Source organism: Chrysochloris asiatica, unplaced genomic scaffold (assembly GCF_000296735.1).
Source record: "Chrysochloris asiatica unplaced genomic scaffold, ChrAsi1.0 scaffold00016, whole genome shotgun sequence".
Classification (NCBI taxonomy): domain Eukaryota; kingdom Metazoa; phylum Chordata; class Mammalia; order Afrosoricida; family Chrysochloridae; genus Chrysochloris; species Chrysochloris asiatica.
Window position 1 is genome coordinate 16,981,845 of NW_006408534.1, and position 17,823 is coordinate 16,999,667.

Consider the following 17,823-nt stretch of genomic DNA (forward strand, 5'->3'; position numbering starts at 1 on the left):
CCAGTACAATAACATTTAATGTCAGGATGTTTCCTTGAATGGTAGGCTCCAATCTTTCTTTGATGTAACAGAAGGTCACTTAGATAGTTATCTCCTGTACAGTTCTAAGTTGGTTAGAAGAGTTAAGATTATCTCAAGGCTCCCTTGTTACTAAGTCACCATCAGAACAAATTGGTCTGCTGTTGCACTTGGATATAGAAATCATGGTTACTGTTGTCTTGGTTTATGTGTGTGTATGTGTGTGTTTCCATTTACAGGGACAGGTTGTAGAAAACATAAAAGCACAGGCCCTTTGCTCCTGGACTGCAAAGAAGGATAACCACTTGAACTTCTCAAAACACGATATCATTACTGTCTTGGAGCAGCAAGAAAATTGGTGGTTTGGGGAAGTACATGGAGGAAGAGGATGGTTTCCAAAATCTTACGTCAAGATCATCCCTGGGAGTGAAGTCAAGAGAGAGGAGTAAGCATCTCTGTGCATTTACATGCTGTGAGGGAGTTGGTATGTGCACTAATGACTCCACCACAGTACAAGGGACTGTACAACAAAAGGTTTTTAGGCCTGGGTTTGAATATCAGAAGACTAACATTTTTTTAATTTCATATTTTCCTTTTTTCATACCATAAGCTTAGTTAGAGAAATTAGTTTTCATTTCCTCTGGAGACTTTCTCCCTTGTTGTTTACTGTAAATTGTCAGTATTTAAATAAATTTTTACTGAGGGCTACCTCTTTGCTGGAGTGGGGCATTCCCATCTCTGGGCCTCCCAAATTCCTTGAACAGATGAGAGGGCATCAAAAAGTTCCTGGAAAAATTCTTTTGTCTTTTAATTCACTTTTTCTGCAAACTTTGAAGACCCTTCATACATCTTTTATTGCTTATAGCATCTGAGATTGTAGTTTTTTATTTTCTTACCTGCATCCCTAAATTTGATCATGCTAAGGAGCTCTGGTAGCGTAGTGGTTACGAATCAGGCTATGAACCTTAAGGTCAGCAGTTTGAAACTACCAGCTGTTCCATTGGAGAAAGATGAGGCTTTCTGTTCCCGTAAAGATTTCCAGCCTTGGAAACCCTGTACAGGGTCGCTATGAGTCAGAACTGACTCCACAGCACATAATCACCACCACCACCAGGGTCCTTTACTCTTTTTGTTATTACTTGTTTTTTAAATTTTTCCATATCGACTATACTGCATAATACATAGTATCTGCTCAGTCACTTCACAATTGAGGGAGGAGCAGATGAAAGCAGTGTATTAAAATCACCCACTATTATTGTAGATTCATCAATTTCGTTCTTCAAATCTGTTAGAGTTTGCTTTATATATTTTGGAGCTCTTTCATTGGGAGCATAGATATTTATTATGGTTATGTCATCTTGTTCAATTGTCCCTTTAATCATGAGATAATGTCCATCTTTATCTATTATGCTGGTTTTTTTCTTAAAGTTTATTTTATCAGAGATTAGTACATTTTATCAGATATTAGTACATTAGTGCATAAAACAGCAAAACAGCAACAGCCAAAAAAAAGAAAAAAACAACAACAAAACTAAACTGGATACTGGAGTCTATAATGGCAGAAAAGTGAGAGGAGGGAGAGAAGAAAAAAAATAATCTGTAGCCTAACATGAGTATGACTTTAATGTCCTCTTTCAGCTTCTTGCTTTCAAAGCTGCCTGAAAGATTTCAAGATGTCACTGTTGGTAGTTATGCTGTACCTCAGGATTTAATTTAATTTTCGGCCTGTTTTGTTTTTAAACTCTCTTTCCCTTTCCACACCCCTTGTTCTGGCTTTTCTATATTTAAAAAAAACAAAACAGTTTAGTGCCAGCTCTTGGGCTTATAGTATCTGTGCGCATGTGTGGCAGAAGAACCCACCAGTGGTATGGGTGGGGGGTGTCCACTAGCTCAGTCACTCTGTAGTCACCAGAATGGAAGTGCACAAATAGCAGTGGCGGGGAGGGGGGCAGTGAATAGATACCGAAAAAAAGAAAATCAAAATGAACACATGAACAGATACCGAATAAAAGAAAATCAAAACAAAGCAAAACCAACAAAGTTTATTGTCCACCTTTGCTCCGAGGTTTCTGCGGCCTTTTTCCATGGTGTGTCTGTTCCCCCGTTTGGTCTTGCCCAAGTTGTTGGCTCTGTAGCTGAGCCTGGCAGATTCAAAAGTACATGATTTCTTACTTTTGCTACAAGTTCCACTAGCTATAAGCCTTCAAACCTTTTAAATATTCCTATCTCTGTGGTTCCGAGTTTTGGAGTGCTGCTCTGAATCTGCTTTGCCTGGTATTCTGTGGTATTGCTGATGGTGAACCTTATTGCACCTCCACCCTAGCTGCCATCAAGCTCTGCCTCTCTAGAGGGAGGAGCAGATGAATGAATGAATTTTCTAATGACCAACAAAAATGAACTGAGTAGGTTAAGTTTCTGGCCTTTATTTCCCAGTCTGTAGAGGTGTCACACCACCAAGTATATTTAATACGCTACAATAAATCCTGTCTTTTATATAGCTATCACCTGTGTTTTATATGGAAGTTGATCTAAATAAAAAAGCAGTCTGGTTTAATTAAAAGGGACTTCTTGTTGTTAAGTGCCATCAAGTTGGTTCTGACCCATAGAGACATTGAGTGGCTGGTGAGCTTGAACTGCTGATCTTGCCTCACTAGTCTTTGGAAATCAAGAGACTTGAATTCTATTTCTGCTATTTTTACCTGACTATAAAGAATAATTTACTTCATCTTCAATTTCCATTGTGATTGAATTAAAAGACTAAATAATTAAAAGCCCTTTAAATTCTGTGTCTATGTAAAAATGTTTTCATTCAAATGCAGATGCTTTTCAGACTTACTTGGAATTTTAGTCTTAGAAGTGGCACAGTAGTTAAAGCTATTACCTGCTTACTGAAAGGTTTGTGATTCAGACTACCAACTCTGCAGAAGAAAGATATGGCATCTATTCCCACAAAGATTGCAACCTTTGGAAACTCTTTGGGGAAGTCCCATTCTGTCTTATAGGGTTGTCAGGAATTAGAATCAGTTAGATGAGTGTAGGTTTGGTTTTGAATTGGAATTATAACAGTAACAGGAATACATAGGCCCACAACATTCATACAGGTGAGTTTTTGTGGATCTACAAAGGCCACAATCATGTGGTGACTGTGGTGAACATCCTAGGGAAAATGATGGTGACTGCTTGCCGGGTAAATTTGTTTGTGTCTATGAATTACAGTCCCATGATTGATTGCAAGTTTATGGAGGACACAAAGACATGTGAATGTGTATGACCATTCATAAAAGTATGATCTGTACTGGCTGTTATGATGGCAGTATTCAGGCTATGAGGCTAAATCTGATGCAGAGTTACCACTGTTGGTGACATGGTTGCGCTCTAATATTTGGATCATTTGAAACAGCACTTGCTAACTGACCACACATATTCAGACTTGAATTTCTGAAATGTCGCTGGAAGAACTGTGATGCTTTTTTCACTGCAAGAAAAGATCCAAACAGGATGCTGTGGGATACATTGAATGACATGCTGAAAATGATAGCAAAATTGATTTATGAAGTTTTTTGCTTCCCATGTTGGGAAGTCATTAGTTTGATTCTTTTCATATCAGCCTCTCATACAAACCTGTCTCTTCCCTTCCCCAGTAACATAACTAGTAACATAAGTCTGGGCAACTCCATGGGATGATCGGTTATACTTTTAAGTTTATGCCGTAGAGTTGTCAGATTTAAACAGATTTTAATGAATTATACTCCTCTGGGGCAGTATGACATAATGACTTGTGCTACTAGTATTCTTTTGATGTTTATTGATGATACTGATCTTAATTGGTTATCCATATTTTATTGATGTTCAGCTTGTGAATTCTAGTTTATGTTCTTATGATGGTTTAGACCTGTAGTCAACCTTTTAATACAAGTTTGTTCAAATGCTGGTTTGCAGAACCCGCTTTAATTTCTCCAGTTGTAATAACTAGATGTTAAATTGGAAGCCAGTAGTTTACTTTCTTAACCACCACAACAAAAAAAGAATACATAAGACATTTATATACTTACACTGAGATAGCTGAAGCTAGGCCTTTTATAGGAATTATTTAATCTCTAAAACATTTAAGCAAATATTAAGACACAAAAAGATTAAGTCTAAAGACTTGAAACATATACTTTTGAAGATCACAGAACACAGCCTTTAATATGGATTACATCTCAATGTTAAGAAAACAAAAATCCTCACCACTGGACCAATAAACAGCATTCTTTTCAATGGAGAAGAGATTGACGTTGTCAAGGACTTCATTCTTCTTGGATCAACTGTCAACGCTCGCAGAAGCAGCAGTCAAAAGATCAGACGACGTATTGCATTGGGCAAATCTGCTGCACAGGAACTTTTTAAAGTGTTGAAGAGCAGAGATGTCAGCTTGAGGACTAAGGTACGCCTGACCCAAGCCATGGTATTTTCATAACCTCATATGGATGCGAAAGCTGGACAGTGAATAAGGAAGATCGTAGAAGAATTGATGCCTTTGAGTTGTGGTGTTGGAGGAGAATACTGAAAGTGCCGTGGACTGCCAAAAGAATCAATAGATCTGTTTTGGAAGAAGTGCAACCAGAGTGCTCCTTGGAGGCCAAGATGGCTAAGCTTCATCTCGCCTACTTGGGACACATTGTCCAGAGAGAACAGTCGCTGGAGAAGGATGTCATGCTGGGTAAGGTGGAGGGTCAGAGAAAAAGAGGAAGACCCCCAACGAGATGGATCAGCCAGGTGGCATCGTTGATGGCATCAAGTGTGGCAGCAGTAGTGAGGTTGGCCCAGGATTGCACATTGTTTCGTTCTGCTGTGCATGGGGTCGCTAAGAGTCAGTTCCAACTCGATGGCACCTGACAATAACAAATGCTTTAAAATACTTGAAAGGCATTTCTTCTCCATTCCCTTGGCTACATTATAGTACTTCCTCCTTCTTCATTTAATTACCAAATCTCTTCCAACAGGTAAGACAAATAACTTGAAAACCTAAAGTAATGGAGAATTTAGCACTTATACATGGCAGAGTATTCATTTATGGCTACAAATTGTCATAAGGTTCTACTTCTATTTACCTGAAAATCACCTTACTGTAAGTTTATTCATAGGTCTTGGGGAGCCTGGATATAACCCAGACATGTCTAGCACTTAATCTTAAACATAACAGTCTTAGAAATTTTGAAAACGGTTTCCTGAATTAAAAATGTAAACTACTACTACACTTATCCTGAGATTTAAATTTTTTAATATGCATATTAATATATATAAAATGTTTATGTTATTTATATGCTATACCTATCCAGAGATTTTTTAAAGTTTTAGATAAGCTTCTAGATGAAGATAGACTAGGAAGGAGAGACAGATTGCTTCCAAATATTTAGTCACTGAAAATTTTATGAATAGCAGTGGGACACTGTCAGATATAGTGTCAGGAGATGAAAACCTCAGGTTGGAAGGCACTCAAAATGCAACTGCGGAAGAGCTGCCTCCTCAAAGTAGAGTTGTTCATGATGATTCGAATAGAGTAAAGTCTTCAGGACCTACATGTGCTGGTGGTGCACAACTCAAAATGAAGAAAAACAGCTATAAACATCCATTAATAATCAAAATGTGGAATGTATGAAGTATGAAAGTTGGTAAAATGAAATGCAATGCCTAAATATCAGTATCCTAGGCATCAGCGAGCTGAAATGGACTAGTATTGGCCATTTTGAATCTGACAATCATATAGTTTACTATTTCGGGAATGACAAATTGAAGAGGAATGACATTACGTTTATCATTAAAAGAACATTTTAAGATCTGTCTTAAAGTACAGTGTTGTCTATGATAGGGTGATATCTGTACACCTACAAGGAAGACTAGCTTATACCACAGTTATTCAAATTTATGCACCAACCACTAAAGCCAGTGATGATTCTACCAACTCTTCAGTCTGAAACTGATCAAACATACAATCAAGGTATATTGATAATTACTTGATATTGGAATGCAAAGCTTGGAAACAAAAAGGAAGGATAAGTAATTGACAGATATGGCCTGGCGATAGAAATGATGCTGGAGATTGTATGATAGAATTTTGCAAGAGCAATGAATTCACTAGGCTTTCTGCTCTCGTAAAGGTTTACAGCCTCGGAAACCCTGTACAGGATCGCTATGACTTAGAACTGACTCCACTACACACCACCACCACCACCACTATGACTTCACTGCAAATAACCTTTTTTAAACAACATAAAAGTTGACTATACACAAGGACCTCACCGGATGGAGTATGCAGAAATCAAATTGACTAAATATGTGGAAAGAGACACTGGCAAAGCTCCATATCATCAGTCAAAACAAGATCAGGGACAGACTGTGGAACATACTATAAATTGCTCATATGTAAGTTCAGAATGAACCAGAAGAAAATTAAAACTAATCCACAGGAGCCAAACTAATGACCTTGAACATATTCCACCTGAATTTAGAGATCATTTGAAGAACATTCTATGCCTTACACACTAAAGACCAAAGACCAGAAGAGTTGTGGGATAATCTAGAACATTATATACAAAGAAAATGAATGGTCATTAAGAAGACAAGAAAGAAAAAAAAAAGACCAAGATGGAAGTCGAAGGAATGTGAAACTTGTTCTCCAGATAGAGAAATGGAAGAAATGAGGAAGTAAAAGTGCTGAATAGAACATTTCAAAGGGCAGCTTGAGAAGTCAAAGATTATAACAAAACGTGCAAAGACCTGGAGATAGAATACTAAAAGGGATGATCTCATGCTCAGCATTTCTCAAGCTGATGGAATTGAAGAAAAAAATTCAAGCCTTAAATTTCAATATTGAAGGATTTTATAAGGAGCTCAGGTAGCGTAGTGGTTAAGAATGGGCTGCAAACGTTAAGGTCAGAAGTTCGAAACGACCAGCCACTCCGCAGGACAAAGATGAGGCTTTCTGCTCCCGTAAAGATTTCCAGCCTCGGAAACCCTGTACAGGGTTGCTGTGGGTCAGAAACGACGCAATGGCACTTAACAACAACAATGGGCAAAATATTGAATAATGTAGAAAGCATCAAAAGCAGATGGAAGGAATATACAGAGTCACTATACTAAAAAGAAATGATCAATCATTTCAAGCAGTAGCACATGATAAAGAGTCAGTGATACTGAAGGAGGAAGTCTAGTATGCCTTGAAGGCATTGGCAAAAAAAAAAAAAAAAGGGTCCATGAATTGATGGAATACAAATTGAAAATTTTCAACAAACTGATGAAGCACTGGAAGAACACTTATTTATGCCAACTGACAAAGAGATCCATATTTATGCCCATTCCAAAGAGAGGTAACCCAACAAAATGTGAAAATCATCAGACAATACAATTAGTGTTGCATGCAAGTAAAATTTTGCTGAAGATAATACAAAAACGACAACTGTACATTGACAGAAAACTTCCAGAGGTTCAAGCCAGATTTAGAAGAGGGCGTAGTATGAAGGATATCATTGTTACTGTCAGATGGATCTTGGCTGAAGGCACAGAATACCAGAAAGATCTTTATCTGTGCTTTATTGACAACACAAAAGCTTTTGACTGTGTGGATCATGACCAACTATGGATAGCAATGCAGAGAATGAGTATTGTGCTCATGAAGAACCTGTACGTAGACCAAAAGGGAGTTGTTTGAACAGAACAAAGGAACACTGAATGGTTTAAAATTAAGAAAGGTGTGTGCTAGGGTTCTGTTCTTTCACTGTACTTATTCAGTTTATATGATGAGCACATAATCTGAGAAGCTGGAATACATGAAGAAAAACATTGCCGCAGGATTGGAGGAAAACTCATTAACAACCTGCGATATGCAGATGATACATAATAACCTTGCTTGCTGAAAGCGAAGCTGACTTAAAATACTTACTGATGAAGCTCAAAGACCACAGCGTTTGGTGTGGGTTGCACCTCAGTGTAAAGAAAATAAAAGTCCTTGCCAGTGGACCAATAAACAACATCCATATAAATGGAGAACAGATTGAAATTGTCAAAGACTTCATTTTGCTTGCATCCATCATCAACACTTAGGGAAGCAGCAACCAAGAAATCAAACAATGTATTTCATTAGGTATATCTGCTGCACAAGGAGCTGTGGTAGCGTAGTGGTTATGAATCGGGCTGCGAACTGCAAAGTCAGCAGTTCTAAACTACTAGCAGTCCGCAGGAGAAAGATGAGGCTTTCTGCTACCATAAAGATTTACAGCCTCAGAAACCCTGTACAGGTCACTATGAGTCAGAACCGACTTCACGGCACTTAACAACAACATCTGCTGCACAACAACTTTTTTAAAGTGTTGAAGAGCAAAGATTTCAGTTTGAGGACCAAGGTGCACCTGACCCAAGCCATGGTATTTTCAGTAACCTCATATGGATGTGAAAGTTAAACAGTGAATAAGGAAGACTGTAGAATTATTGATGCATTTGAGTTATGATATTGGAGGAGAATATTAAAAGTACCATGCACTGCCAAAAGATCAAACTAATCTGTGTTGAAAGAAGTACAGCCTGAATGCACCTTGAAAGCCATGATGGCCAGACCTCGTCTCTCATACTTCAGGCATACTATCAGAAGAGGGACTATTCTTTGGAGAAGGATATAATATTTGGTAAAGTGGAGGGTCATAGAAAAAAGAGGAAGTCCCCCTACAAGGTAGATTGACACAGTTTCAGCAGTAGTGGACTCAAGTGTAGCAGCAACAATTGTGAGGTTGGCCCCAGGACCAGGCAGTGTTTCATTCTGTTGTGCATAGAGTCACTATGAGTTGAAAAGGACTTGATGGCACATAACAGTGATGACAATAATATTTTAAAAATACAAATTTGAAAATTGGGTAGTTTTCAGCTGCAAACAGTATTTTGTGTATGAAAAATTATACCTCGGTTGTGTGCTGAGGCAATATTTGAAATAATTTTGGAACATCTGGAAAGAATATACTACTAAAACTTGCTGTATTCATCAAATCACCTTTCATGCTCTTTGTGTCTTTTTTGCTTTGTTCTTGTTTATTTTTGTTTTGTTTTTTTGTTTTAGCAAACCAGAAGCTGTGTATGCAGCTGTAAACAAGAAACCTACCTCCACAGCCTATACAAATACAGTTGGAGAAGGTAAGTTTTTGACAATTTGAAAATTAAATGGAAGTCAGATTAGTTGTTGACTAATTATCTGAATTCACACAGTTGTTACTCTCACTGATTTTATAACTTAAATTTTTAAAGTGAGGTTAGGTAAACCTGCTCCCTCTCGATTTCTTGTAAATATTGAGTGATCTGCAAAAAATGTTGCTGATAGGATGGCAACTTAGATATTGGCTACCTAAATGAGGGGGAGTTAAAGGCACTAAGTGACTGGCTTACAAGTTTTCAAGAAGGCATTTAGTTGAAGAGTGGACGGGGTGTTCACTTGAGAGCCATCAAGGCAAGTGGTCGGGTCCCCTCAGGGCAAACCCCCTTCCAAGACTGAGACTCAAGGGGAACACATGAGCAGGCATGTGGTCTGGCTGGTGATCACATTGGTCACCGATAAGGAGAAGTGGGGGGAAAATAGCAATGAAGTTGTGAGCTGAGTCCGACCACATTCAACAGATTCTTGTAAACCCAGATTGAGACCTGGTTGGCCAGCAGTATGGCAAGACCTGGGGACTCCTGGGCCCAGAGATAGTGACATGGCCACAGAGGACTAGAGCAGAGAGTGAAGCATCCAGCTGATAAGAAGAGAGGGCATATGCACAAGAACACCCATACTCACTTGACCTGGCTTCAATGGCTGGATGATCAGAACTCGACTAGAAGAAAGAAGAGTGGAAAAAAAGAGTAATCTGCTACAATTTGATGTACTTGACCTATACTTATGGATGTAGTAGCTCAAAAAAGAGAACAAATCTTTACAGCAAGGATCATCCCCACCCCCTCGGTACACAGAGTTGACAGAGATGGGCAGCTTAGACATTGGCTACCCAAATGGCGGAGGGCAGTGGGGCAGTGGGGCAGAGGCAGGGGAGGCATGTTACAAAGGCAAGAAGTGACTGGCTTACAAGCTTTCAAGAGGGAGCCTAGTTCCAGAGGGTGCAGGGAAAGGTAGACTCTCCACTGAGTGGTTTCCAGCCTACCTGGACAGGGCTGATAAAAGGAGACGGGGATAAAACTATTCTGGCACAATAGTGAATAATTGCTATCAGAACTGACTGTGAGGCTTGCAAATATAAAGGTAGACATTTTGTAACAAAAGGAGGGTAGTGGCTGGCTTTGCAGTCTAAGAGCAGAAGACCCTGGGACCATCAAAGGAGAAGAGTGGAGTGTGGGACCCTACCCAGAGAAACTGTGACACCAGAGATGGAGGTAGAGACGACATGGAGAGATGGAGTATCTGGGGACTCTGGACTCAGGGAGGGAGAAGAGCTGTGTGCTGACAGCTGGGAGGCAGGATTGTTGGTTGATGATAATTGGTGGGGATTGTAATCATTGTAATGAAACAAAAAACAATAGGATGAATGTAAAGCTAATGATCTCTGATGTAAACTATCACATAATTCATAATAAAAACTTAAACAAAAAAAGAGTGGACAGCAGAAGATAGAGTCCCCACTGAATAGTTTTCATCTTGTCTAGACATATCTGATGAAAAGAGATGGAGATAAGATTCTTTTGATTCGATAGTAATTGCTATTGTGACTAATTGTGACTGTCACAACGGTAAAGATAAATTGTGTAACTAAAGGGGGGGTGTAGTTAATCTTGCAGTCCAGAAACAGAGGACCCTAGGACCAACAAGGGAAAAGAGCATAAGTGGAATGCAGGACCCTACCCAGAGAAGCACCCACACCAGAGACGGAGGCAGAGGTGAGGACATGGAGAGAGAGAACAACTGAGGACTCTAGACTCATGGCAAGAGAAAGACTTAAGTGCTGGAGGCCAGGAGGCAGGCTTGCAGAATGTGCCCTTTGGTTGTTTTAATTATCATATATTCCTAAGTGTTTTTGTGTACATTCTCCCACACCCAACCCCCCCCCCCAAAAAAAAAACAGAGGGAATGGAAGCAAATACTGTTGAATGATGATGCATAGAGGAAATTGTATCATTGCAAGGAAACAGTGTAAAGCCAACGTTCTCCCATGTAAACTACCACTCAGTTCACAATTAAAAAAAATAAATAACTGAAATTACTTTATGCTTTTAGAAAGTCATTGCTATGAATACTCAGTGTAGACTGGCTCAATAAATTAAGATTAGCCATAAGAAGTGTTGTAGTGAGGTAGCATGAAGGTTTGTTTTCTGTTATGATAGATGTTTAAGAGGTAAGGATACTTCATTGCATGTATTGTTTAAATGTTGCATTCTAATTACAGTGTGGCATATACATCATTAAAATGATTTGAAATTTTGATACATATTATCTTAAGCATAAAAATAAAATTTTTCTATATGGTGGAGCATATGGGTTGGGGGTTGGGAGAGGTAATTATGAGAACTTCTTAGACATTATTCAGTAACTTGAGGGAATAACTTTCTGGGCCTAGCAGGTCAGGATCATAGATAGTCTCAGTTGGCAAAACAGTCCGTAAACACGATGTTTTACATCCTACTTTGATAAGTAGCAACTGGGGTCTTAAAAGCTCATGAGTGGTCATCTAAGGTGTTTCTATTGTTCTCTTCCTGTCCGGAGAAAAGAAGAATAATAAAAATTGAAGATGCTTGAAAAACAATTAGTCCAGTGGACGAATGAAGCCCATGAACATTGGTCTCCAAGGCCCTGAGTCCAGCTACCACTACTAATTATTCTGAAAGGGATCACATTAGAAGGTCCTGGATAGAGTGGAGGGAAATATGGAACAAATTCAAAATCATAAACAAGATCAGGTTTACTGGTGAGAAAAAGTCTGGAGATATCTGAGATTTTGTATGTCCTTGGTCACCCTTAAAATCTGGAACTGAACTCACACTGGTGGCTCAATTTTCAGCCAAACAGTAAATAGGCAAATTATTGAATGATACAGAAAGCATCAAAAGAAGATGGAAGGAATACACAGAGTCACTGTACCAAAAGGAAATGGTCGATGTTCAACCATTTCAAGAGGTAGCATATGATCAAGAGCCAGTGATAACTGAAGGAAGAAGTCCAAGGTGCATTGAAAGAACTGGCAAAGAACAAGGCACCAGGAATTGATGGAATACAAATTAAAATCTTTCAACAAAGTGAGGCAGCACTGAAGGCACTCTCATCTATGCCAAGAAATTTGGATGACAATTATCTGGCTGACTGATTGGAAGAGATCCGTATTTGTGCCCATTCCAAAGAGAGGTGACCCAACAGAATGAGGAAATCATCAGACAGTATCATAGATATGCCATGCGAATAAGGTTTTACTAAAGGTAATGTAGAAATGGCTGCAAACATACATTGACAGAGAACTTCCAGAAGTTCAAGCTGGATTCAGAAGAGGACATGGAATGAGGGATATCATTGCTGATGTCAGATGGATCTTGGCTAAAAGCAGAGAATACCAGAAAGATGTGCTTTATTGACTGTGCAAAGGCTTTTGATTGTGTGGATCATGACAAGCTATGGACAACATTGCAAAGTATTAGTATTATGGAAAACTTAATTGTGCTCATGAGGAACCTGTACATAGACCAAGAGGCAGTTGTTCTAACAGAACATGGGAACACTGAATGGTTTAAATTTAAGAAAGGTGTGTGACAGGGGTGTATTCTTTAACCATACTTACTCAACCTGTATACTGAGCGAATAATCTGAAAAACTGGCTTATATGAAGAAAAATGTGGCATCAAGATTGGAGGAAGACTCATTAACAACCTGCAATATGCAGATGACACAACTTGCTTGCTGAAAGTGAAGAGGACTTCAAATATTTACTGATGAAGATCAAAGAGCACAGCCTTTGGTATGGATTATATCTCAATGTAAAGAAAATAAAATCCTCACCACTGGACCAATAACAAAACATTCTTAGCAATGAAGAAAAGATTGAAGTTGTCAAAGACTTCATTTTTCTTGGATCAACCATCAACACTCATGGAAGCAGCATTCAAGAAATCAAACAACGTATTGCATTAGGCAAATCTGCTGCATAAGACCTTTTCAAAGTGTTGAAGAGCAAAGATGTCAGCTTGAGGATTAAGGTATGCCTGATCCAAGCCATGGTATAACCCCATATGCATGCGAAAGTTGAACATTGAGTAAGGAAGATTGTAGTAAGAATTGATGCATTTGAGTTATGGTGTTGGAGGAGAATATTGCAAGTACCATGGGCTGCCAAAAAATCAAACAGATCTGTGTTGGAAGAAGTACAACCAGGATGGCCAGACTTCGTCTCTCGTACTTCAGATTTACTGTCAGGAGGGATCAGTCACTGGAGGGGGCTATCATGTTTGGTAAGGTGGAGGGTCCGAGAAAAAGAGGAAGACCCCCAGTGAGATGGATTGGCAAAGTGGCTGCATCAGTGGTCTCAAGCATGGCAACTGTTGTGAGGTTGGCCCAGGACCAGGCAGTGTTTCGTTCTGTTGTGCATAGGGTTGCTATGAGTCGGTACTGACTTGATGACACCTAACAACAAGAAGTAAATAGTTATATAGTAGGGACAACAATACTAGAGAGGTGTGTATACCACAGAATGGTCAATCATTGGAGATCAGAAGGGCAACATTTACCTAAGGACAAAATTCAGAAGGGTTGGAAAAGAAAAAGGAATGAAAAAAGAATCACAGAAAGAGGGATAAGTGGTGTTGCATTGAGAGGATTGCAGTCATTGAGATATAGCTAAGTGTATCAATTGTGGACTGTAAAACTGATGATATGCTCTGTAAGCCTTTACTCAATTTGCAATAAAAATTGTTGTGTTTTTTTTATATATATATATTCCTTTAGACTGCTGATTACTACATTGTTTTGATTTTATTAGTATGCTGTTAACATAGTTTTTTTTTTTGTTTTTTTTTACTTCTATAAACTTACAACCAAAGTTAGTTTCTTTTTGGTTTGTTCCCTACAGAATATATTGCACTTTATCCATATTCAAGTGTAGAACCTGGAGATTTGACATTCACTGAAGGTGAAGAAATACTGGTGACCCAGAAAGATGGAGAGTGGTGGACAGGAAATATTGGAGACAGGACTGGAATTTTTCCATCAAATTATGTCAAACCAAAAGATCAAGAGGTAGAGTTATTTTGATATATAAATATGCAAAATAATTTCATTCTAGTTGATTAAGATTTATACTTGAAACAGAGTGTGTGCTTTTTATCAGGTTCCTTTGGTTACAAATAATATTCTCAAAGTAAACCCCAAACCAGTGTCATTTAGTGAATTCTGACTCATAGTGTCCTTACAGACTGAGTAGAATTGTCCCACAGGTTTTCCAAGACTGTAATCTTTTTGGAAGCAGACTGCCTAATCTTTCTCCCTTGGAGCAGCTGGTGGATTGGAACTATCAACCTTTTAGTTAGTGGCCAAGCTCTTAACCTTTATACCACAAAGGCTCTTTACTACTCAAGGTAGTTTTAATTTAAAAAATAAAAAAGCAAAAGGCTTATTTTTGGAATCCAGTTGCAATATTGAAGGATTGTATGGGCAAAATATTGAATGATGCAGACAGCATCAAAGGAAGATGGAAGGACTACACAACAGTCACTGTACCAAAAAGAAATGGTCCGTGTTCAACCATTTCAAGAGGTAGCATTTGATCAAGAGCCAGTGATAATGACGGAAGAAGTCCATGGCGCAATGAAAGTATTGGCAAAGAACAAAACACTGGGAACTGATGGAATGCAAATTGAAATCTTTCAACAAACTGATGAAGCACTAGAGATGTTCGTTCACTCATCTGTGCCAATTAATTTAGAAGAGAGCTACCTGGCCAAATGATCGAAGAGATCCATATTTGTGCCTATTCCAAAGAGAGGTGACCCAACTGATAAGGAAATTATTGGACAGGATCATTAGTATCACTTTCAATTAAAATTTTGCTCAAAATAATTCTAAAACAGTTGTAAACAGTACACTGACAGGGAGCTTCCAGAGGTTCAAGCTGGATTCAGACAAGGACATGGAATGAAGACTATATCATTCCTAATGTCAGATGAATCTTAGCTGAAAACAGAATACCAGAAAGATATTTATTTACCTGTGCTTTATTGACTGCACAGAGGTTTTCCATTCTGTGGTTTCTGACAAGCTATGGACAACAATGCAGAGAATGAGTCTTCCAGACCATTTAATTTTGCCTATGAGGAACCTGTACATAGACTAAGAGACAGTTATCCAAACAGAACAAGAGAATACTGAATGGTTTAAAAGTAGGAAAGAAGTATGCCAGATTTGTGTTCTTTCACCATACTTATTTAATATGTATGCTGGCCACATAATCTGAAAAACTGGATTATATGAAGAAAAATGTGACATCAGGATTGGGGGGAAAATTCATTAACAACCTGAGATATGCAGATGATACTACCTCAGTTGCTGAAACTGAAGACAGTTTAAAATACTTATTGATGAAGATCAAAGACCCCAGCCTTTAGTATGAGTTGCACCTCAATGTAAAAAAAGAATGTAAAGAAAACAGAAGTCCTTACCAGTGAACCAATAAACAACATCCATATAAATGGAGAAAAGATTGCAGTTGTCAACGACTTCATTTTGCTTGCATCAGTCATCAACACTCATGGAAGCAGCTGTCAGGAAATCAAATGATTAGGCAAATCTGCTGCACAAGACCTCTTTAAAGTGTTAAAGAGCAAAGATGTCAGTTTGAGGACTAAGGTGTGCCTGACCCAAGCCATGGTATTTTCATTAGTCTCATATGCATGCAAAAATCGGGCAGTGAATAAGGAAGACCGTAGAAGAATTGATGCATTTGAGTTATGGTATTGGAGGAGAATATTAAAAGTATCACGAACTGCCACAAGAACAAACCACTCTGTGTTGGAAGAAGTACAGCGTGAATGCTCCTTAGAAACCATGATGGGCAGACTTCATCTCTCATACTTTGGATATATCATCAAGAGCGGGACCGTTCCCTGGAGAAGTATATCATGTTTGGTAAAGTGGAGGGTCAGCAAAAAAGAGGAATGCCCCAATGAGGTAGATTGACATAGTTTCAGCAGCAATTGGCTCAAGCATAGCAACAATTGTGAGGTTGGTTCAAGACTAAGCAATGATTCATTCTGTTGTGCATAAGGTCTCTTGTGAGTCAGTACTGACTCAAAGGCACCTAACAATAAGGGAGGGGAGACAAATTTCATGAAATTCTAAGAACAAGAGCCAAAGGGCTGGGTGGTGATAACTAAACCTAGGGTGTGGCTCAGGATCCAGGGAGACAAAAAAACAACCACCTTGGAGGCATTTGTAAGTCTTCACTGTAGCCTCTAACATTCATGGGAGTCACATTAAATGCTTGATTTTCTGATCCTCTTCACTTCATCACCAATGTGTTGTGATGTAGTGGTTCTTAAACTTTTTGGTGTCAAGAATTCTTAACACTATTGAGAATCTTAAACAGTATGGGTTATTTCTAGTGATAGTTACCATGTTGGATATTTCAACTTTGAAATTAATTCTATTAATTCATTTTAAATTAACATTAAACCATGGTTGGTTATATAAGTTATGGATTTTTTCTTTATGGTAAACAAGTAAAAATATATTTTCTCTCAAAGAGGGAAATTTAATGAGATGAATGGCATTATTGCATATCCCTGCAAATTTCCTTTAATGTCTGACTTAGTTGACTACAGCTAGGTTCTCATATCTGTTTCTGCATTCAGTCTGTTGCAATATGTTCTTTTGGTTAAAGTATATGAAGATAATTTGACCACACACACATATGAGAGAAAAATGGAGAAGAATTTTAATAATTTTTGCTTATCTGTGGATAGTCTTTGATTTTTGTTGTTGTTGTTGTTAGGTGCCATCAAGTTGGTACCGACTCATAGCAACCTTATGCACAGCAGAACGAAATACTGCCAGATCCTGGGCCAGCCTGACTACTCTTGCCAGCGGTGATAATGGGCATCCTTGTCTGGTTCCTGTTCGCAGGGGGAAGGCTTTCAGTTTCTCTTCATTGAGCGTGATGTAGGCTGTTGGTTTTGAATATATGCTCTTGATTGTGTCGAGTAATTTCCCTTCAATTCCTATTTTGTTGAGTGTTTTTATCAGGAATGGATGTTGGATTTTGTCAGATGCTTTTTCTGCGTCAATTGATAATGATCATGTGGTTCGTTTCCTTTTTCTTGTTTATATGATGGATTACGTTGATCATTTTCCTGATGTTGAGCCATCCTTGCATCCCTTTTATGAAGCCCACTTGATCAAGATGTATTATATTTTTGATGTGTTGTTGGATTCTTTTGGCTAGGATTTTGTTGAGAATTTTTACGTCTATGTTCATGAGGGATATTGGTGTATAATTTTCTTTCTTAGTGGTGTCCTTCCCTGGTTTTGGTATGAGGGTTATACTTGCTTCATAAAAAGTATTAGGGAGTTTTCCATCCTCTTCTATGTTCTGGAATAATTTGAGTAGAATTGGTGACAGTACTTCTCTGAATGTTTGGTAGAACTCACCCGTGAAGCCATCTGGGCCTGGGCTTTTGTTGATTGGGAGTTTCTTGATGATCTGGTCAATTTCTTCTTTTGTTATGCGTTTGTTCAAATTTTCTACTTCAGTCTGAGTAAGTTTAGGTAGGTCGTGTTTTTCTAGAAATGTGTCCATCTCATCCAAATTTTTTAATTTGTTC

General features: G+C 38.5%; 1 protein-coding gene across 1 annotated transcript in view; it reads left to right on the plus strand.

The window, feature by feature from the left end:
* ITSN2 (intersectin 2) overlaps nt 1-17,823 on the plus strand; it is a 171,018-nt gene that overhangs the window by 89,307 nt on the left and 63,888 nt on the right. The window contains exons 22-24 of the mRNA XM_006835299.1: nt 258-463; nt 9,104-9,177; nt 14,079-14,245. Coding sequence (XP_006835362.1) covers nt 258-463; nt 9,104-9,177; nt 14,079-14,245 — 447 coding nt within the window. The remainder of the gene's footprint in view (nt 1-257; nt 464-9,103; nt 9,178-14,078; nt 14,246-17,823) is intronic.